Source organism: Aethalodelphis obliquidens, unplaced genomic scaffold (assembly GCF_003676395.1).
Source record: "Aethalodelphis obliquidens isolate GAN/ISIS:26980383/991018 unplaced genomic scaffold, ASM367639v1 scaffold2, whole genome shotgun sequence".
NCBI lineage: Eukaryota > Metazoa > Chordata > Mammalia > Artiodactyla > Delphinidae > Aethalodelphis > Aethalodelphis obliquidens.
In genome coordinates, this window is record NW_020837946.1 from 33,224,852 (window position 1) to 33,248,783 (window position 23,932).

The window sequence follows — 23,932 nt, forward strand, 5'->3', positions numbered from 1 at the left end:
TAAGGAAAGTTCTTGCAACACCAGGAGAATGAATCAGTCAGCCAGAGTTCAAAAAATGTAAACACATTTTTAGATAGGAGACTGAAAAATTGCTTAAGACTTCTCCATTTCTTGGGTCAAGACCCTGGTAATTTACTGAGGTCCGAGCTGTCAAGGAGGAGACACAACTCAAACTGCATTCCTGGGAGATAAAGCAATGGGGGTGGTAAAACTTTCTCCCTGAACCATGTGGCAGAATCTACCCCTCTTATCAAGTTGAAGAAACTGACCCATCAACCAACTCAGGCAACTGGCTGTGAACACAGGCCTAGTTCTTTCCCATTATTCCGGAGCTGGTGTGTACATTCACAGACTACAGACAACACAGCTTCCAGGCCTGCCTGAAACTGGGAGCTCAGAGTCCTTCTGTGATGAACATTTCTGCCACGAAAGAGATAAATAGGAAACACATTCTTTCCCTGGCCGCCCACCATCAGGCCTGAGTAGATTTTCAAACGCTAGCATTAATCTAGCCACAGGCTTTTAGCAAGGAGATAGCATTCCCACCAGATAATCAGGCAGTTTCAGAGATGACCCTTACTAGATGGGGTCTCATCCCAAACCTCTTCTGCCTTCTTCAAATCATGGGATCCTTCAGCAAACACTCAAAACTTGAAAAGCAGGAAAGAGCATCTGATGCTAGCATGGAATATGGGTGCCTTAAAACTTCTATTTCAGCCTATGTTGGCCATGTTTAATTCCCAAGTTGTTTATTGTTTTAAATAAAAATGAAACAGTCTTATTTATTCCCATTGTTAAAGAATATTTATTTCCCTTGGTATAGGATGCTCATCTGGTATCAAAATAGAGACTGAACTCCAGAAAGTCACCTTATCAGACACAGTGGACCACCTGATTCCTTCCTAGATGCGTGTCAGGGCTTGTGAGAGAACATCAGACCTGCAGGCGCCAAAGTGGCCAAACATTTGGTAGGTACAAGGGCAGGAGCTATCGAAAGTGCTGGCAGGAGCCTCTAAATTATGTGTAGGGTCTTTTTCCACACATACCATTTCTGAGCCATGAGTACCTTTTGACCACTACTGTGCACTCATGGAACTCCCCCCCCATAACTTTCAGTAGTTCATCATTGAGGAGGGGATATATCCATTGCCAAACAGATCTCAGAAAGTACCTTTGCCTTCTCACAGCTTTGCATGTGGACTTGCAGCAGAAGCCAATGGGAGGAGGCCTAAAAATCAGCCTCTGTACCTTCATGGTTTTGTATTTTTGGTCGAAAATGGAAAATGCAAATTCCAGGTTGTTAAAAAAAATTCTTCCTAGTAGAAAATAACCATAAAAGGAAGGATAATTCTGGTCCCTTTACATAGCCCTGCTGATCTTTCCTTCTTTACTTTATATAATAAGACTCAAGATGCCTATGACCTGTAGAGCTTTCATCATGTTATAATAAATCTTGAGTCTGTTTGTTTAATGCAGGAGATCAAGACCCAAGATGGCCTTTTGGTATTGTCATCATCAAATTATTGGAACAAGATTTAAGACCTTGTTTATGCTACACATTTTCACTTTAAATCTTCCTGGTTGAGGAGGAGGGTGAGATGGGCATATCAAACAGTTGCTTAAGACCTGAGAAAGTCTCCAGCCTAAAGACATACCCTAGGGAGCTCTATTAAAGGAGCCAAGTAGATCTAGAAGATATGAGTCAGTCTGAATTTAAATATGGAAATGCCTAGTAAATACAAGGACAATATTTTTCTTCCAATTTGGGATAACTTCTTTTACTTACTTATATCTTCTTAGACCAAGGCTTGCTCAGTCTCAAGAGTCTAGCTTTGGGAACACCAGCTTCTCTCAAAAGTTCATAAATTATTTTTTATGGAGAGGTCCAAAGGTACATGGCAGTTTACCAAGCCCCAAATAGAAGGAAAGCTAGATGACGGAATTGAAATTCGAGTTGTGTAGCAATAAAATATCAACTACACGAGAAACCCTCCAATCGATATACATCATAGGATTAATAAGGATACCTGTAGTGGAAGATGGTATGGAAGAAGGGAATTCAAAAAAGAGGCTGAAGGTAGAGCTACATACAAAGCAGCCAACCAATTCAATTCAATATTCTGCAGAAAATATTGTTCTTGGTCACTTGCTCTCAAACAAATGCAGATATCTGGTCTCCCAGCCTCTGGTCTTACCCCCTTCAATCCATTCTCTACATAGCCGGGAGAGTCATTTCTCTAAAATAAAAATCTGGTTATGTCAGTTTCTGTGTAAACAGGATCTCACAATCTTTAGGATAAATTCCTTAGTTGCTGCTAATGGGCCTTCATGATCTGGCTACTGCCCACCCCACCAGCTGTCTTTCTCACTACTTCCTCTCCTACATGTACCTTGGGGTCCAGGCATTACAGGCTGCTTACATTTCTCCCATGCCACCATGTTCTCTAACCTTGATATGGTCCTTTTCCCTGGAGCATTCTTTCCTCTTTTCTACTTGGCTAGTTCCTACATATATCCTTAGAAACTCAGCTTGGGTGTCCTCTCCTTCCAAAAGCCTTCCTAAACTCTAGGCTGAGTTAGCCTGTGCTCATCCATAGCTCTCAGCACACTCCACTACTGTGGATGACTTTAAGGCATGGACTTTATCTCTCAACTGTATCCTTATGCCCAGCACATTATTTGGCATTAGTAGATGGTCAACTACTGTTTCCTGAGTGAATGAATGAGCAATCTTTATGTGCTCTGTAAAACAGACACACTAGTTCTTTCTATCGGACATGTTCTGATGCTGGTGTCTTCATTAATTTTCAAATGAGTAATTGCTAGGAATGAAGACAACAGCAAATGTAAATCCTTAGGCCACAGGGAGATGTGTGAAAGAAGCAAGAGAGAAAGCAGGAGGAAAAATATCCTTAAGAAAAGCCTCATGCTTCTTTATGGTCTTTTTGATGAGACGATAACACAAATGTCTGAAGAGTGATGAAACAGAAGACAGTATTTATGGATTACTAGTTAATAAAAGTTATTTTTTGATCACTCTGACAGAACAAAACTTAATATTCTCAACTTTATTATAGTTGAGAAATAGAGCTGATATATACACACACAGACATCTTGAAATCCATACCAGCTTTAAAATGCATTGTGCTGGGCTTCCCTGGTGGCGCAGTGGTTGAGAGTCCGCCTGCTGATGCAGGGGACACGGGTTCATGCCCCGGTCTGGGAAGATCCCACATGCCGCAGAGCAGCTAGGCTCGTGAGCCATGGCCACTGAGGCTGCGCGTCCGGAGCCTGTGCTCCACAACGGGAGAGGCCACAACAGTAAGAGGCCTGCGTACCACAAAAAAAAAAAAAAAAAGCTTTTGCACAGTAAAGGAAACCATAAACAAGATGAAAAGAAAACCCTCAGAATGGGAGAAAATATTTGCAAATGAATCAATGGACAGAAGATTAATCTCCAAAATATATAAACAGCTCATGGAGCTCAATATTAAAAAAACAAACAGCCCAATCCAAAAATGGGCAGAAGACGTAAATAGACATTTCTCCAAAGAAGACATACAGGTGGCCAAGAAGCACATGAAAAGCTGTTCAGCATCACTTATTATTAGAGAAATGCAAATGGAAACTACAATGAGGTATCACCTCACACCAGTTAGAATGGGCATCATCAGAAAATCTACAAACAACAAATGCTGGAGAGGGTGTGGAGAAAAGGGAACCCTCTTGCACTGTTGGTGGGAATGCAAATTGATAACAGCCACTATGGAGAACAGTATGGAGGTTCCTTAGAAAACTAAAAATAGAATTACCATGTGACCCAGCAATACCACTCCTGGGCATATACCCAGAGCAAACCATAATTCAAAAAGACATGCACCCCAATGTTCATTGCAGCACTATTTACAATAGCCAGGTCATGGAAGCAACCTAAATCCTCATCGACAGATGAACAGATAAAGAAGAAGTGGTACATATATACAATGGAATATTACTCAGCCATAAAAAGGAACAAAATTGTGTCATTTGTTGAGACGTGGATGGATCTAGAGACTGTCATACAGAGTGAAGTAAGTCAGAAAGAGAAAAACAAATATCGTATTTTAACACATATATGTGGAACCTAGAAAAATGGTACAGATGAACTGGTTTGCAGGGCAGAAATTGAGACACAGATGTAGAAAACAAATGTATGGACACCAACGGGGGAAAGTGTCGGGGGGGCGGTGGTGGTGGTGTGATGAATTGGGCGATTGGGATTGACATGTATACACTGATGTGTATAAAACTGATGACTAATAAGAACCTGCTGTATAAAAAAAAACAAATAAAGTAAAATTAAAAAAAAAAATCCAAGGGGAAAGTGAAGTGTAGAGAGGTGTTGAGTTGTGATCCCCTGGAAGACTGTTGGAAGATTCTCTGTCTCCTATTCTCTCTGTCCTGTGTGTGTGTGTGTGTGTGTGTGTGTGTGTGTGTGTGTGTGTGTGTGTATGTGTTTGTGCGTATGTGCTTGTTTGAGGATCTTCTAAATATCTAAATTTAAAAATAAATAAATAAATAAATTGCTCTTTGAACTCAATTCCAGGGGTATCTGGTATTTTCAGAGTAGTGTTATATCCATTTTCTTACAAACAAATAGGGAGTGTTAAGCTCAAAGAGATGTAAGAATTTTTTGTTAAGGTCTTTGAGCAAATCAAGGGAACAGATAAATTTCCTCTATTCTAAGCCCTGCAGCAGGTATTCTGTGCTTATATGGGTAGTCCCATTGCAATGGGGAGTTTTTTAATAGATATAGATTTTCAGTTTTGCAAGATGAAAGAGTTCTGGAGACTGGTTACACAGCAACATGAATCTACTGAACACTACTGAACCATACACTTAAAAATTGTTAAGATGGCAAATTTTATGTTATGTGTATTTTACCACAATTAAAAAAAAGATGTTAGGGGATAGGAGGAGATGAGGAATTATGCTCCAGGCAAAGGGAACTGTGTGTTCAAAAGCTTGGAAGTGAGAAAGAGATTTGCCTTAGCCTAAGGTCGTTTAGTTACTAGGAGTAGAGAAGACAAGGAATAAAAGTTTTATTTCCCTTTCCTGGATATAAAGCTTGCCATGGGGCAATTCTGAAATAGCTCAAGTTTGTCTTTGTCACTTTACCATTTCCCTTTATGTTCTTTGCTCTGTGTGCCTCTTTTTCCATATAGCTAATATTCTTCTGTTCATACAAGCCCTCCAGGGTACCCCAACAGGCAGGTATGTTTCAACCCTTAAGACTCTACTTACTCCCAAATTATCCACTTCTGTTCCCATCCCATCAGAATTTTTAGTCCCTCAGAGCAGCTCTTCTCAGCTAGGTTGCAAGAGGACAGCCATCTGATTTAATACATTTTTACTGAAGTGTGAATGATTGGTAGCTTCTCAGAAGTATCAGCTTTTTAAGAGACTACTTCAGAATTCAAAGTGAATCTATTATTAGTGAGACTTTAATAGGAGAATGAAGTGAAATTGTACCATTTTCAGCCATATTAGGAAGGATATTTTTGGTCTGGAGAGCTACCCTGTAAACAGGCCTATCTGGCTTGATAATCTGTCTTAGGAGTTTGGTTCTTCCAAACTGTTTCTACTGGGTTTCAGCTTCTCCCCATATCTCTAAAAGTTGCAAATCATTTTCAGTGTTACCCACAAAAGAGTGTCTGATGCTAAGTAAGGGGAATTGGAGGGACAAAAGGATGTGCAACAGAAGTCATTTATGAGTATGAGTTATTATGAAATCAGGAACTTCCTAAAGTCTCACATATTGTCAGATGGAAATGTGCCTGTTTATAATTTTTTAATTTTATTGAAGTATAGTTGATTTACAATGTTATGTTAATTTCTGCTGTATAGGAAAGTGATTTGGCTTTTTGTGTATATATATATATATATATATATATATTCTTTTTCATATTCTTTTCCATTATGGTTCATCACAGGATATCGAATACAGTTCTCTGTGCTGTACAGTAGGACCTTGTTGTTTATCCATCCTATATATAATAGTTTGCATCTGCTAATCTCAAACCCCCAATCCTCCACCCCCAACCCCGCCGTCCCTTGGCAACCACAGGTCTGTTCTCTGTATCTGTGAGTCTGGGAAACGTCCCTGTTTAGATTGATGTCACCATGCATAGTGGTAAAAATGTAGGTTTCTACGGTTCAAATCCCAGCTTCACCACTTAGTTGTGTGACCTTGGGCTAGTTCCTTAACCTCTCTGAGCCACACTGTCCTGGATGAAAAGTGAGGATAATAGTAGAATTTACCTCATATCATTGCAATGAGGATGAAGTGAATTAATGAATGTAAAACACTCAGCACAATGTTTGGCATGGAGCTAGATAGCAATGATAGTTATCATCATCATCGTCATATCCTTCGCTGGTGGGCTCCTACTAAGAGCTGCTCCGGCCCAATTCTAGCCAACAAGTGAGAATGAACAGAAATGACCCTGAAACTCTTCGCACCACGGTCAGGATGTCCACCCAAGGAGAATGATGAGAGGGGTAACGCAGAATGCTGGGCTCCCAAGTATTTCTCTGCTTACATATTTTGAGATTGGCAAGCATTTGATGGTGCCCTCTCTCCTTCTAGTTTTGCAGTCTCTAGCAAAACCAGTGCCCTCCACCCAGCTCTGGCTCCAGCCCTCGATCTGTGACCTTGTTTCCTGTTGCTATAGCAGGTCTCTCATGCAGGATTCATCATTGCCTGCCCCAAAATGAGCAGTGAGGAAGACCACACACATTTCTCTATTAATGAAAGACTATTTTTAGGAGGGAGAGAAAGTCTTTACATAATTCATCCTTTACCCCTGGTTTGAAGCAGAAGCAGCAGTGGCAGTGGGTGGAGGATGAGCTACACTCTCAGCTTGTGCTTATTTCTCCATGGGGGGAATGAAATAACAAAGGAACCTTGGACGAGGCAGAACTGGCCTCAGTTCTCCATTTAGAATACAAGCCCGAGAGTCTTTTCCAGATAGCTTTCTAGTTTGTGGATGTGCAGTTTGAACTGTACACAACTCTGGGAGACAATGCTCACTTCATTACAATGTGAGTTATGCACGGTATGATCTGCGAAACCCACAGGACATCTCTGCAAGTTCTCCTTCCGGGGCCAGCTCAGCACAGGCATCTGGGTCGACTTTTCTTCTTTCTCAGACCACAGCACACAGGGTTGCCCATGAGTAACTCTTGAGGATACTCCATTTCTCAGGTTCTCCAAGAAATGAATCTTCTTTCCTACTTATTAGTATATTTGGGGAGAAATTGTGTGTTTCTGGAGGTCTGGGTATGAAATAACATGTATGTGAGTCAAATAACATAGAGGAGAAGTAGAGGTGACTCTGTTGGGGAGAATCTTACCTTTCAGAAGATGTTGAATACTAGACTCCTCCTCTCCACGGCTGGTATTTGAATTGACAGATTCACAGGCTGAAAAACAATAAGGGTTTTACCTGAGAGTGTGGAAAAGTCTTGAAAAAGAGCTATTCCTTACCCCAAGACAGGGGAAAACAAAGTGGATGGCTTGATGCCTAAGCCTCATAATGAATTAGATAGTTTTTAAAACCCTTAGATGCTATCATGGAGGGAAGGTTGATCTAGGATTTAAAAAACATTGAAGAAAATAATATTTTTATTTATTATAAGATGTTTAAGGGTGAAACCCTGCAGGTACTGTGATGCTTAAGTTCTGAGAGGAGAACTTTTGACAGAACAAGAGCATGAAAGAGTTAATGCCTGACACCCGCTGTGAGGAGATGTCCAGATTTGAACAGGAGATGTGCTGCGGGACCCCAGGGCGTGCAGCGATGGGGGGGGATGACAGAAAAACGTGAGGAGCCCCTGCTTCCAGCTGTAGCGCAAATTCAAGGGTTGGATCAGGGAGACAGGAGGGATTCTAGCCCATCTGATTCTAGCCAGAAAGATAGGCTTTTGCACAGCCCTGATGAATTTTTTTTGCAATCTCTTAGAGTCACTTTTGATGAGAATCGTTCTCCTAGCTGTCGTTGTCCGTCAAAAGGAACACTAGTTAAAATAATGCTGTTTTAATGGCTGAGGAGAATTAGGATGACAGACCAGAGAAAGATAGTTAGGGGAGAGGTAATAGATGGCAAGGAGATCAGCTGAGTGAATCTGAAATGGAGGAATGGCTTTTTTTTTTTTTTTTTTTAGTACGCGGGCCTCTCACCATTACAGCCTCTCCCGTTGTGGAGCACAGGCTCTGGACGCGCAGGCTCAGCGGCCATGGCTCATGGGCCCAGCCGCTCCGCGGCATGTGGGATCTTCCCGGACCAGGGCACGAACCCGTGTCCCCTGCATCGGCGGGCAGACTCTCAACCACTGCGCCACCAGGGAAGCCCAAGAGGTATGGCTTTTAATGAGAAATTTGGTGTGTGTGTGTGTGTGTGTGTGTGTGTGTGTGTGTGTGTGTGTGTGTTTGCGTGTGTATGTCAGAGAGACAGAGGTATGAGAGATCAAGGAGATAGAAATAGGGAGGAAAAAGGTCAGAGGGAATCAAATATATCTGAAAAAGACTTTGAGATCTAACTACCCCCCCAGCTCATTTCCAAGTACATGTATGTATGTATGTGTATATATTTATGCTTCATCATCTCATTAATGATAATACATATACTAGAGACATTGCCAAAGAAGAATGTTTGGTTTTACTGATTTGCTAAAGTGGGGGGCTTGGAGAAGCCTGCTCCTTGGTGCTTTTCCACCTTCGTGTGCACACAAGCAGCCACGTGCACACATGTAACTTAGGCTGAGCAGGGCAACTTGGGATTCTGAGAACCAACACTGGAGAGAGAAAAAGCCATAATTAGTGTTAATTGTTGACCTTACAGTTCAAGAATAGATGCTCTGGAGAATGGGAAAGGAGAACAAACATTAATTATTGAGTAGGGACCTTGGAGACAGACACTCTGGATTAAAAAGAGAGAGATAAATTGCATAATGAATGTTAATTTTCCCTCAAAGAATTGAGTGGTCGGTGGTTGGAAGGGAAAAAGAGGCTAAAACAATCATGAAAGAGAAAGCTCAACGTGTGTCGGGGTGAGAGGGTGCAGGAGGGTTATACAAACACTCTCCATCACTGCTTACTGCTTTGCCTCTTCCTTACAGCTCCCAAGTATTTGCCATCAGGGTTTTCCTTAGAACTCGTATTATTTACCACAGTTGTGGGTAAATACTGCTGGGGAGCTCAGCCACTTCCCCAAGAGCACATAAGCCTGAAAACAGCCACAGTGCATGACAAGCTGAGAGGCACTCAGCACTGGAATTTATGTTTTATGTGTGTCGGTGGGAGTTTGACTTTAAGTAAAAGGAGTACTGGAGCTGAGTGCCACATGGGAGAGGGCTGTGGTCCTGTGTGTGCCGCCGTGGGGTGACTCGGGCTCCAAGGCCTTGACTGTTGTTTTATCTTAATTATTGTACACAAGAGACCCTGAAAGTCATCCTCTTAGCTGAAAGTGAAAACAGAAAAATGGTAGTTTGAGTAGAAAATCGGAGATGAGAATTGTAGCCAATTTTGTAAAGAGACACTATAAACAGGTTTGTCACTGGTTGCTCAGAGTGCTGGGTGGGCTCCCCACATCCAGTCGGCGGCCCTGGGGATTATCCCTTTGCCGCGTCTCCTGCGTCTGCCCACTGCCTTCCATCCAGGCCCTGGTCAGCTGCTGTCTGGATGATTCTACAGTAGCCTGAGCACTCGGCCTTTTCTCTTGCCTATTCCTGGCACACAGGGTGGGTTGCATGACATCCTTCCTCAAGCACCTGTGACTTCTTGTTGCCTAAAAGACGGCATTTCAGCTCTATCCTGGCACACAAGGCCTTCCCTGGCCTGGTCCTGGCCTGCCTTTCAGCCCCATCTCCCCCCATGAAGCCCCTCCACGGGGCACTCTTACAGGCTACTCATCATTTCCCGCATGGACTCTGCTTTCTTATCTCTTTGCCTTTGTTCATGCTGGTCCCTCAGCTGGTCATGTCTTTCTCTCTTCTCTGTTTATCCACTTTACCGGTTTCTTTCTTTGTTTTATTTTTTATTTATTTTTTACTTTTGGCTGCACTGGGTCTTAGTTGCGGCATGTGGGATCTTTTAGTTGCAGCATGCGATTTCTTAGTTGCACCATGCATGCGGGATCTAGTTCCCCAACCAGGGATTGAACCCAGGCCCCCTGCATTGGGAACACGGAGTCTTACCCACTGGATCACCAGGGAAGTCCCTCTTTTTTTTTTAATAGAATTTTGTTCATATTTATTTAAAAAAAATTTTTGGCTGCGCCTTGAGGCTTTTGGGATCGTAGTTCCCCAACCAGGGATCGAACCCAGGCCCCAGCAGTGAAAGCACCAAGTCCTAACCACTGGACCACCAGGGAATTCCCTACCAGTTTCTTTAAAGTCAGTACAAATAGAGATTCCTCTGCAAAAATCCATCCTCGTCCCCCAGGTTAGAATTCATCGCTCCTTCCTTGGAGGCCCCTGCATCGTGTTGTTGAGATCTCTGTTACAGCACTCATCTCATTCTGCCTTGCAGAAGGGTCACTTGCTTGTGAATTTTTTCTCACAGGGGCTGTGAGGTTCTTGCGGGCAGCAGCCACAGGGCCCGGGGTTGAGCCCTGGGAAGTGGGAAGAAAAGAGCACAGTATCTGGGACAGACGGGCCTGGGAATGAATAAGCTCAGCTGCTCACCAGGTGTGATCAATGTGCACAAGGGGGTTAACCTCCTGTGTTTCAGTTTCCTCACCTGTGGTATGTGAATGAAAATACTCCCTTCAAAGGATTATTGGATGATAGAATGAGATGACATATGTGCCTGAGCATGTTTGCTCTTGATATCAACATCCTTCTGTTTCCCTTGAACATGGTAGGCGTTCTGTCCATTTGATCTAAAGAGTCGGACACGATATTATGGGTCTTCTCTCTTTTAGGTCCGATGATATTTTATATTGGAGTTTTACTTAATACTTTATTATATACTGCACGTATGATCTGGTTTGGTTGTCACAAAGCAATGCAATCTAGGATGGGAGGTATTATTATAGATGCATTTTTTTTGGTGCTTTTTTCTTTTTATTGTGTTTTCAAGGGAGAAATATATCATCTATTTACAAAATAGCTCTTGAAAAATACGAGTACAGATACTGTAAAACAAAGCAAACTCTAGTTACGAGACACTATGTACATTATGCAAAAGCAACAGTCTGATCTCCAGGTTATGAAAACTAGAATTAAAATGTCACTACACAGAAAAGGTCCAAGTTCCCAGCTTGGCAAAACTTGGGTGCAGTTACATGAAACATTTAATAAACTGCATTCTTTTTCCCCAATGTGTAAACAAAATGACAAGACTAAATCTGTGCCTGGCAATTTCAATCTAACTCTGAAGCTACACAGAACACACAGACACCTTGTAGACTTCACCTGTTAGTCTGACCATCTTTTCTTCTTAGGTGGTAGGAGGAAGGGCAAGGTGACTGTGCAGAGCAAAGATGTGGGAAGTAGAAATACTGTACCCTAGACATTACAAAGTATGGTGAAAAGAAAGCCTCACTTAATGCATAGCCTAAGGGGGAAAAGACTACACTCCAACTTTGGGAAATTAATTTAGAAGGATAGGGGAAGAGTTTAAGTAATTGCAGTTTAAAATGAAAAATGCACGTGTGATAGAATGGAGCACAATGGAGGATTCAAAAACATGCTCATCAGAAAAATCTGTTAGGTTTGCTTTGTCCAGATTAAGAAAGAATATATAGTTGCATTATATGCTGTAACAAAGAGACTCAGAAAGATAAACATGTATTTCTGTTTCAGGTAAGAGTCTAGAGGGAAGGGGGTAGCCCAGGGTAGCTCTGCTTCCTGAAGGTATCTGGGCACTGTGCTTCCTTATATCTTATGGCTTCATCATCCCCTAGAGTATTCCCCTCTTCCACGTGGTTGAAGCTACTTCACCACTACAACCAAGTCCAATGGTTTCCTTTTTTTAAAATTAAAACAAATTTTTTTTTTTTTGTGGCTGTTTTGGGTCTTCGTTGCTGCGCGGGGGCTACTCTTCGTTGTGGTGCGCGGGCTTCTCATTGCGGTGGCTTCTCTTGTTGCAGAGCCTGGCACGCAGGCTCAGTAGTTGTGGCATGTGGGATCTTCCCGGGCTTAGTTGCTCCGCAGCATGAGGGGTCTTCCCGGACCAGGGATCGAACCTGTGTCCCCTGCATGGGCAGGTGGATTCTTATCCACTGCACCACCAAGGAAGTCCCCAGTGATTTCCTTTTAAGGAAGTGACCTGGAAGTCGCACAAGTTACTTCTGTTCACATTTCATCAGCCACATCAGTTATATGACCATACCTGGCTGCAAGGAAGGCTGGGAAATATAATTTCTAGCCAAGTAGCCGTGTGTTCAACTAAACTTCAGGGTAGGGGATTCTGCTAATAACAGGAGTAATGGAAAAATGGATATTGGGGAACAAGTAAGTCTTTGCTACTGACAGTTTCAATCAATATTTATGGGCAACGTTCTGGGAGTACCTATGATGTTCTCTGGGATATTCAGAAGTCGAGGAGGGGGATCTATCCATAGGAGATCTTGGAGGAGGATGAAGAAAAAGAGTAAAAAAGGTAGAGGAAGTAAGGGAGTGCCTGGTGAGAGACCCAGGTAGTAAGAATTACTGCTGACCTAAGATAGTAGCAATCAATGTGGGCTGAGGTGGTCAGGTGAGATGGTACAATGAAGGTGGGACTGCAGCCTAGAAACCTGGACAAGAGGGCCTAGAGGCAGTAAGTTCTAGTGAGAAGAGCTTTGGCCTAAGTAGGTGCAGGAAGATCTGGGTTTGAGCCTTAGGTTTGCCGCATAGAAGCTGTGTGACTTTGAGCAAGTCACCGTACCTCTCTGGGCCTCAGTTTCCTTATCCATAAAAGGAGAGTTTTCAAACTGTGGTCTCATAGTTCTAGTGACTGCATAGACCCCACAGCCAGGAATCATTTCAGGAGGGAAAGAATTAGCTGGGCTCTGAAGAAGTTGTTGGGGGACACAGTCAGACCATCCCTACTTTAACCAGGCAGCTCTGCTTTTATCCATTTTATCTATAGGTGTCCTCAGAAAGTCTGTCTGATAAAATGCTTCCCCTGCTTAAATGCTGATGAAGGTGTTGCCTACATTCCATCTCAACTCTAAGGTTCTCTGGAACAGAAAAAATGCGAGGGAGGTAGAATTTACAGCTTTACAGGCTCTGTAAGAAACAATATATGTACATGTGCAAAAAATACAGAGGAATTAAATATTCTTCAACACTTCATATTGACTTTTTTCTTAAAAAAAAGGAATTTTCAGCGGATTCAAAGAGAACTATTATTTTTGACATTTTTCTTCTTTGGAAGGCATAAAGTGGTGATAATATCACATTTTCAGCCAAATACGAGGGAGGGGAGTCTTTGTACTTGTAGGAATCATGAGAGGTTTCTGTCAAAGGAAAGAAGACTCCCCAGTGGTTTTTAGTGGCTCTCTGCAGGTGGCCATCAGAACACCTTCCAATGTGGGCTGCTGATGCGGTGCTGGGTTCACTGCGGTGAGGGAAAGAACCCCGCTTCCCTCTGAAGTCCTGACAAACAGAGCTATCACTGCCCTGTGGTCCATGTGACAGACCCAAATTAGCCCCATGCCGAGCCTCGTGGGAATCCCCCATAACTTCTGCAAGGGGAGGAGAGTATATGGGTCAGGACTCAGTGGAGAACAGAAACCACCAAGGTATTTTAAGAAGAAATGGAGCTACTATAGAGAACTTGGTGCTTACAGAGTTGCTGCAGCAACTGCCTCTTGACAGTCTTCACGAGCTCGCTTGCCAGGGTAAGTAGCCAAAGTGCCTTTGCCTCACTCCTGCCCTTCAAATCTCATGCAAATGCATCTATTTGGCAGAACTGCATCTGCATCCCACCCCCTAACTGCAAAGGTTATCTGGGAAATGTAGTTTTTAGCCTTCCAGCCTTTGCAGTACAGGAGGGCACTGGAAGGAAATGCTGGGTACCAAGCGACCATATCCAGCCGTGTTATTCTTTATTTCAACATCTGAGAACTGGTAAATCCACCAACATGATTGCGTATGGATCATTAACAAACACTGATTGGGCCAAAGGGCCTTATTGCCACCCAGGCTTCCTCCTACCTTCCTCTACTTCTTTTTACCTGGAGATGGAGGGATTGTGGACTCAGTGATTCAGAACTGATGTTTGGAAAATGAAAGCAAGAACAGGCATGAATTATTGAATGACTGAGATCCTGCTTCAGGACTTAGACAACAGAACTGCTCTACGGAGAGAGTCTCCTTGGGAAAGGGGGTTATTTAGTAACATACAGCATTACAACTGGAAAGAACCTTAGAAGTAATGTTTAGTATTTTCCAAAGTGTGTTCCAAAAACTAGTTAGATGCACATAATGCTTTACTAAAAACAAGAAAGAATTCAGTGGTCAAATAAGTTTGGGAAACATTGCATGTCCTCATCTTGAGGAACCATAATCCATGTTAACACAGCAGAGGCTCCTGCAGTAAGGAATGTGCTTCGCTTTAGCTTACTGGTTTCCAACTTATTTGGCCTCAGAACTTTTTTTTTTTTTTTTTAACAGAACGCCTGGTAACCTTCTGAGGACTTGGAGTTCTATGGGATATACACTGGGAGGGTTGGATCTAATCCCAGTTCCTCTTTTTCCATATGGAGAAGCTGAGCTCCAAAGCAGTAGATTTATTTGCCAATGATCACAGAAATCAGGGTGGTAGAGCTGAGAATAAAACCCAAGACTTTGGATATTTAGTCCAAAGTTCTTTCTTCTTCTTCACGCTGTCTCATCTAATGGACTTCTTCATTTTTTTAAAAAATTATTTTATTTTATTTTATTTTTGGCTGCGTTGGGTCTTTGTTGCTGCAGGCAGGCTTTCTCTAGTTGCGATGAGCAGGGGCTACTCTTCGTTGCGCTGCACATGCTTCTCATTGCGGTGGCTTCTCTTGTTGGGAGCATGGGCTCTAGGTGCGTGGGCTTCAGTAGTTGTGGCACACGGGCTCAGTAGTTGTGGCTCGCGGGCTCTAGAGCGCAGGCTCAGTAGTTGTGGCTCACGGGCTTAGTTCCTCCACTGCATGTGGGATCTTCCCAGACCAGGGCTCGAATCCCTGTCCCCTGCATTGGCAGGCGGATTCTTAATCACTGCGCCACCAGGGAAGCCCTGGGCTTCTTCACTTTTAAATCTCTAGGCATCTTCACTAAAGCAACAGCTGCTGAGAGAAAGGCTACTCAAGGAAAATCATACTTTGTCAAATATCCCACCAACATGGAAGGATCCTTTTACCCATGAGTCCCCACAACCAACATTATCACAAATGACAAATGGGGAGAACACAGAGAAAGTCAACCACTTAGCATACGTTTGCCCCCAAATAATCAGTGTTTTGAGATCAGCTGGGATATTCTTGGACCCTTCATTTTTCTGTTTACCAAAGTGTAGACCATCAGGAAATGACACCAGTATATTATCTATTATGAAAACAAATTACGCCCAAATCTAGTGACTTAAAGCAATAAACCTTTACTATATCTCACATAGTTTCTATGGGAATCTGGGAGGGGATTAGGCCTGTGATTCCGGTGCAGTCTCTTGTGAGGCTGCAGTCACAATGCCAATCAGGGATGCAGTCATCTGGAGGTTTCCCTGGGGTTGGACCATCTCAGAAGTCACACACTGTCACTTCTGTCATATTCTATATTTATCAGAAGTGAGCCACTATGTCCAGCACACACTCAAGGGGAGGAGAATTGGGCTCCCCCTTTTGAAAGAACAAGTGTCAAAGAATTTGTAGACATATTTTAAAACCACCATACCAAGAAAGAGTAGCAAGAGAGAAGGAGATGCTAATTAAATGACCAAAAAACAAGGCAAGTTTTGGGGGTAAAAATCCTTTTAGGACAAGAGCAGGTGTCAACTGGAAACTCTGAAAGAGATGAAGAATTTAAATTTGCATGGGACCTGGAGTCCCAAACCGAACCACTGGCACAGACATTCTTGAGCTTCTTGCAATAAAGAACTTCTGAATAAAAGAACTTCTGAAAGAAAACTTCTGTTGCTGCCACTGTGACTAGGAGAATAGATGAAGGATTTGAATCAAGGATAAGCAACTCCAATGTTCCAATGTTTTGACTTGTATCCTTCCAAGTTAAATTTCCCTTTCTTAAGCCTTTGAATTTTCTAAGTGTTGCAATATCCCAACGTGACCAAGAGGGTCGAATTCCAGCTCAAGTCTTCACATCTTTTTTTTATTCTTCTGAAGGTTTATACTCATTCTTCTATGCTATCTGAAAGCAAGATATCATGATCTAATTGCTTAAGAATTTATTTCCAAGTAGATGCTGGCAGAGTCTGAAAGTCTCAGAATGATCAGACAGATCATATTTCCACTTTAACCCAAGATTTTTTTAAATTAAGAAACAACAACTATGATCCCCCCCAAACTTTCCTTTATGGCACCTGGGGTATTCTGTCCACGCATTTCTTGGACATATGATAAAGATAAGAGGATCTCTAGGACTCTTCTAATATATTTGGGAGCTAAACAACAAACGGATGCATATAAATACAGTAATCACAAAAGTGGGATTGAGAGAGAGAAATGGGTGAAAACTACATCGTAGCAGTTCAGTGAGATGAAGTGGATTTATTGAGGAAAATATCCCGGAAAAGATGAACCTTCCCCTGGAACTTAAAACGATTCTAAATATTTGAGGGCAGCTTGGGCAAAGGCTGGGAGATAAGAGAAGGAAGACTGAATGTTTGGGCCATCAGACAGATGAGAAAAGGGTGGGCCTGAATATAGTGGGAGATGAGACTGGAAGAGTAGGGTGGGGATGGTGATCAAGATACATTTGAACAAACAGCTGCAAAGAATTTGGTGTGGGTGGAGCAAATCCTTTGCAGGAGTTGAAAATGTTTTTCAGTATCCTGCTTCCCAAAGCAAAACAAAACAGGGCTTTCCCATTAACAGGGAGATGTGGGTTAAGGTTCTGCCTGCCTCCCAGGGCCCTATGCAATCATGGTCGAGACTGGAGGTCCAGCAGCTGTATATGGAGGACAGGCTAGAGAGAGGCCATTGACTGATTGACGGATGACTCATTTGTTCATTTATTCAACAAGCTCACAGTGAATGCCTTTAGGTTTGAGAGGCAAGTAGGATTAAATACATTGTTCATGGGACTAAGACAAGATGGCAGGCAAGTCTCGATTTATTCAGCATAAATTTCATTTCTCTCTTTCTTTTGTGTGGAAATTATTGAAAGATTTTCAATGAACATTTACTGTGATCCTGCTCTGTTTGTGTCAGGAACTGTGCTAAGTGCGGAGGATGCCGAAGTGACTGAAACATGATGCTGACGAGATGACAACAAACTTAAACATGTAACTGAAATATTTCCTCTTCTGCTTCTGGCTTTTGCTTTGCCCAAAGGGGAGCTATTTCTCTTGGAAGAGAGTGGACAAATGTGTAGCAGGTGAACAGAATCGTGTTTGCGTTCCAGCTGTTGTACCAGCTGTGTCACAGTGACAGTGGCCTCCACCTGTCTCACTCCTGCTTCCGCCAGTTCAGAACCAAGTTATTTTTATACTCATATCATGGGACAGCCCAAGTGGTGATGGAAGTTCTTTAATGCTGGATTTGGAACCGAATGCATTCTGGTTTCTGGAAATCCATGTACTAAATGGCTACTTCCACAGCAGCAGACACAACACATAAAATGCAGCAATAGTCCATAGCTGCTGGTGGTGGAGTCGATCCCCTTATTTCGAAGGAGAGGAGGAACCTTGGACACAATGAAGAGTTGACCCAAAGTCATCTGACAACATAGAGGACAAGCCAGGGCTACTCAAATCTCTTGGCTCTGATTCCATGTTCTTTTTGTTGAGGCAGTCATGACATCACCCACCAAACGAGTGCAGATTTTAATCTCCCTCATTAAGAGGCCTGCTGGCTGTACGACTCATGCATACGCATCATGATAGTTCCTGGGTGGTTGACACTCATCGCCCTCTGACTTCATTTTTTTTTTCTTCCTTTGCGAGATGGTTATTGCCCAGAGCCAGCGTCCCTTTTCCAAAAAGTGAACATGCCAGAAGGGATTTTGGAAACTGCCTTGATATCTGTCAGGAGCCAGATGATTCGCAGCAATGAACCAATACACATAACGAGGATAACTGATTGGATTACCAATTAGCCACCTCCACCTCTGGAGGGTGGTTGGAAAGAAGAGAAAAGGCAGTGTTTAGTTTGGGCAAATACCAAGAGGGCTTTATCATCCTCATCAAGACATCAGCACGGCACATTAGGCCTCCTCCAAGCCATTCCATGGGAACGTCTCTCTCCAGATGCTCCAGCAAGAGCAAACTTGCTATGCAGACATTGGGTTATTGTGTCTGAGTTACAGAAGCATCCCTGGGTTCAGCGAGAGGGGAGAAGCTGGTTGACTTGCATCTGTTTTTAATGATGTCTCTGCTGCTGGGGAGTTTTGGAAGCTGCAGGTAAAATCTTCCCCCAAGAAAGCGAGGCTGACCTGGGATGTATCATCTTACCTTCACCCGACAGAAGCTCCTCGGTTTGGGTAGGCCTTGGGAGGGACAGGCAGCTGTTTTCTCCATTTGGACCCAGCAAGAAGTGTCCCAGTGTGGGGTCTCTGGACTTTTCTTGAAAATAAGCACAAACATGGGCAGTGTTAGCACCAGTGCAGGGGAGGGAGGCTGAACCTGGACCGTGCTCCCTGAATCCCCAGCGGGCAGATGCCGGTGTGCTCAGGTGCTTGCCAGGGTGCAGGACCAGCCCCACTCCCGGGATTCGGCAGAGCAGGGCCAGGGTTCACGCCCCATCATCTGGAGTCAGTGTGGGATGAACAGGGCGGGGCTGCCACAGCCTACGACGTGCCTTCTGTGAAGGTCTAGAAAAGGGGGAATCCTCTGGTTTCAGGCAGCCCTCCAGGGACAAGGTGAACCTGGAGGGGGCACCTTGTGTGAAGGAAAGGGAGCCCCATCCTCCAAGTGTGTGCAGCCCAGCTCCTGGGCTCAGGGCTCGGTGGTTCCAGCCTCTGCTTCCTGCTCTGTCACACGCCTTTGTGCAGTACTCAGCGGCACAGCTGTGCCCTGTGGTTCAAGTGCTGGGACTGCTTAGTGACTCCAAGGGGCTGAGGCCAAGGAGGAGAAGGAAGCTCTATTTCTCTCAGTTGCTTAGAAATATGGAGGGTGTTTCTATAACTTTACCTTCCCCATTTCCAAGGCAAAAAGGTCAGGAGTAGAGCTGGCAATCAGCCACAGTGGATGCTTACAAGTGTGTAAACACACATATATGCAGAGGCATCACACACACACGGAAACACACATACTTACACCAAGGTGTGCACTCACACGTACATATATACACACTCACAAGGCACGCACATATATGCAGGTGTGCCTGCAAGGACACACATGTATCACACATGAGGAAGGACACACAGCAACACATGTGTACTTGTTCGCAGGCAGGCCTGCATGCCTGCATAATCACACATACATACACGAGCACACAAGTATACACATGTACTCCCATAGCTATATAAGCACACACATACCCTAAGACACACGTGTGCCCCCATACACACATTCATTTACACACACTCAGCCTACACACTTGAGGCTTCAGGCTGCATTCATCATAGTCACAGCCCTGGCATTCATTCTAATCAGGTTCTCCTTTTGTAAGGGTGTCTAATTCGGGGTGTGTGTGTGTGTGTGTGTGTGTGTGTGTGTGTGTGTTTGGTGTGATTTGTTCTGGGCAATGCAACCTCCTAGGAATACCCTTGGTGGTGACACTACTGTACCTAAAGTTCAGTTCATTAGCTCAAAATTAAGAGAGCATCATTGCCATGCAAATATAAAAGGGAGGAGGTTGTAAGAGAAAGGTTCCATTTGGAAATAGTTTGTAAGTTTCTTTGGAGAGAGAGAGAGAGAGAGAGAGAGAATTTGACTTTGACCATTCCAGCCTTAAACAGAGGAGCTGCAAGCACATATGGAATTATTGATCCATGTACTGAATTTATGCTTACAAGGCTTCAAATATAAATAAATGCTTGGGTCGAGGCAGGGGGAGTGCAAGCGAGCAGGATTTAAATAGTGAGGCATCTGTCTCTGAGCGAGCCTGGGATGGGACGAAAGCTGTGGTATCTGTTGTCTTCTTGGTAGCTCTCAGTTGCCACATTCCTCTCGAGTGTGAGCTTCTCTAGGCCCTGAGTGTGATTCTGCTGTTAACAGAGATACTTTGTTCACATTGTCTGGCACCCAAACACACACCAGCTCCTTCATCTGGTGCTCAATCAGAGAAAGCCACCCATCATCCGATGAGGGAGGAACAGCTGATTGGGCTGCACTTTCTAGAAAATGGTTTGTTGGTCTCCAGCATGGCCCCTCCCTAAGGGATTTTCAGGGGTAATTTGGACCCTAAGCAACTTTTGCTTTATGTGCTGCGTTTAGATCAAAGCCCCCATGGAAGCTGTTATTGCACTGTCTTAGTTTCCTCCTGGACTGTTGGCTCTTAAGGATAAGAACTCTGAGTGGGGCTAAGTCATAGAGGGTGTGGCCCTGCCTGCCTCATCCTTCAGTAGAAATCCAGAGTCCTTTTCTCTCTGTGCACAGGCCTCAGGCTCTGCCCCTGGGCCGGAGGGTGACTCCTCCCCGGGGACTCTTCCTGTTGGCAGCGTCCCCAGGCTCCCTTGCCCCGTGCAGGGTTATGGCTCGGTGTTGAGAATGCCTGGTAAACCCAGTAGCGAGTCTCCCTGATGAGCGCAGGGAGCTGTGTCATCACACGCTGCTGCCGGGAGCGAGGAAAGCACAGAACAGCTTGGCAGTGCCTGTTGGTGCAGAAAACCCTTAAAACATGTACTGACTCTTGAGGAATATGCATGGTGACCGTTAATCCCACTGACAGCATTGGAAACACTGCTGATTTCCTTTTTTCCATGGGGTGGCTTTCAGACAGCTTATGTGTGGCCCTGGAGGATGATTAAAATGAGCCCAGAGCCACAGACAAGCCAACAGGGTGCATCCGTGCACCCCAGGAGCGATTACCTTGTCCTACTGCTGGGAGTGCCCCGCCGGCCCGTCTCACGTGTAGGGGGCCCATGGGGCTGCTGTGGCCTGGTGTCCTGGGGCTGTCCAGGCCCCTCTGGCTCTCTGGACCTTTTCTTCCTTCCGTCAGGGACAGTGGTGGAGTGCCAGCCTGGGGTGGAGCATCATCCTCTTCAAAAGCAAAAGGAGAAAAAGTACGAGTGAGAATTTGGATCAGTAAGAAAGTGAAGGACCCTCTTTTCTAATTCTGTTGATGCGCCTCCTAGTGTCTAGGATCACTTATTCCCCTCATTCTCAAGTTTGTCTCTTTTCCAGCCCTGCTAAGGAGCAGAGGCCGGGTATCTCCCACAGCCAAGGTGGGATTATCTTGGCTAGAATAGCAGCCCTACTGTTGGGGAACCTCCAAGAACTGGGAGGAACTGAACAGTGGTTGTTGTTATCCTCATCCTATTGATGGGCTCCTGAGATAAGAGATAGACTAGGGAGGCTGCAAGGTCCTTCCCTAACTGGGGAGACCCCAGCGTTAAAGCTCATGGGACTATTGGCTACAGAGTTCCAACCACAAAGCAATTTTTCTAAGCAGAACCAGCGATCTCAGGGCTCCTCCAGGTCATAAAGTACAAAGTAGCCCCTTCTAGATGGTAGTTAGAGGGTAACAGGATGGATGATAAACGCAAAGCACGTCTTGACCTCCATCTTTGTTCTTTCTCTCACTCTTTCCCAAAACAGGCTCTGCTCTAGGAGCTGCTCTAGGGAGGGCAAAACCTAATTTTTAGAGGGTAATCTAAAAGTGATTGGGACCTTGTCTTAATCTCAGAGAGAGTGGTCTTTATTTCATGTTCAACACACTCTTGGTGTTTGTGTTTAAAGGCTGGCTTCACACACAGTCTCCAAGTATCACAAGCTACTTATTTACAAAGGGAAGAGGTGTCTTAACAATGGAGAAAGACATCTCTTTAACCAAATAATGAAATTTAACATCACTTATAATGGAACAACTTATAACAAAGGGAATTAATATAAAGGGATATTTTGTGTCCCTTGATGTAATGCACGGAGAAGCAACATCACCAACATGCCATTCTTGCCACAAATGTTTGATCTGAATCTAATCATGAGGAAACAAACCTAAATTGAGGATAATTCTGTAAAGCAACTAGCCTAAACTCTTCAAAAATGTCAGTGTCGGGCTTCCCTGGTGGCGCAGAGGTTGAGAGTCCGCCTGCCGATGCAGGGGACGCGGGTTCGTGCCCCGGTCCGGGAGGATCCCACATACCGCGGAGCGGCTGGGCCCGTGAGCCATGGCCGCTGAGCCTGTGCTCCGCAGCGGGAGAGGCCACAGCAGTGAGAGGCCCGCATACTGAAAAAAAAAAAAAAAAAAAAAAATGTCAGTGTCATGAAAAATGAGACTGGGGAAGTGTTCTAGATGAAAAGATTCTAAAGAGATGTGACAGTTAAATACAATGTATGATTCTGAGTGAAACCCTGGATTGATTGGGGGGAAAAAAAACAACTGTAAGGAATATTACTGGTGTAATTAGAGAAATTTGAATGTGGACTATATATTAGAAAAGAGTATTACATCAATGTTAATTTTCTTGAATGTGATAATTGTACTGTGGTTACAAGGAGAATATCCTTGCTCTTGGGAGATACGTGCTGATAAGGGATGAAATGTACAAAGTCTGCAGTTTAGTCTCGGATCGTTCAGCAATAAAATAAAATATGTATGTGTGTATGTGCGTATAAAAAATCTGGCTTCATTTTTATGATATGAGAAGTGAAACAATCCAGAGCTAAGCACGTAAATGGGTCTGTGCAACCTCTGGGGTGATGAGAGTCCCACTTACTAGTTCTAAACACCCTTGCTCCAGGGACCCCTGTGTGAGAAAGATTGCCATGAAAATCTTGCCTCTTCAGACCTTTTTTTTTTTTTAAATGAATCTACTACCCAGTTGAATCACACACTGAACTAACCAAGCTACCAGGGACTTCTTAGCCCAGCTTCCTCCTGGCAGGGTAGCAGAGGATGGACAGGCTCTAGATACTGGGTCCCCAGTGGACATGGCAGCTCAAAACAAGTGGAGGACAGTGTGAGGTGAGCAGCACCAAAGATGAAATTCCCTGGTGTTGCCCATCCCTCCTGGCGGCTCAGGCGGTGCCCCTGACGTTGTGGTGCACAGGGGCAAAGCTGCTTTCTTACCTGTCTGCACGCAGAGTGACCCTTGCCATATGAGGATTAAAAAATATATATATTATTTATTTATTTATTATTTATTTGGTTGCATCGGGTCTTAGTTGCAGCACGCGGGATCTTCATTGCGACATGGGCTTCTCTCTAGTTGTGCCACGCGGGCTTTAGAGCGCGCAGGCTTAGTTGCCCCGCGGCATGTGGGATCCTAGTCCCCTGACCAGGGATCTAACCCACGTCCCCTGCATTGGAAGGCGGATTCTTAACCAATGGACCACCGGGGAAGTCCCCATATGTGGATTTTTTTTAAAAAAAAAACTTCAAAGTCTTTACGATGATTAACTCTCACTTAAGAGATATCAAGCCCCTGCCTCAATAATCAAAGGACGTTCTCAAAATGGAAATGTCTCAAGAACATCCTGACCTGGGTTCATTTTTTTTTATTTTTTTTATTCTGAGAGGCCGTGCAGTATAATGAATAAGAGCACAGATTCTGACACTGGAAGGCCTCAGCTCCAAGCCCAGCGAGGCCACTTATAATTGTGTGACCTCAAACAAGTCACTCATCTCCCAGGGCTTCAGATTTCTGATCTGTG

General features: G+C 44.0%; 1 protein-coding gene across 1 annotated transcript in view; it reads right to left on the minus strand.

Moving 5' to 3' along the window:
• The window catches only part of KIAA2012 (KIAA2012 ortholog), a 110,267-nt gene that overhangs the window by 56,703 nt on the left and 29,632 nt on the right, over nt 1-23,932 (minus strand). Inside the window, 3 exon segments of the mRNA XM_027123866.1 lie at nt 7,396-7,464; nt 18,626-18,736; nt 21,146-21,316. Of these exon segments, the coding sequence (XP_026979667.1) occupies nt 7,396-7,464; nt 18,626-18,736; nt 21,146-21,316 (351 nt within the window).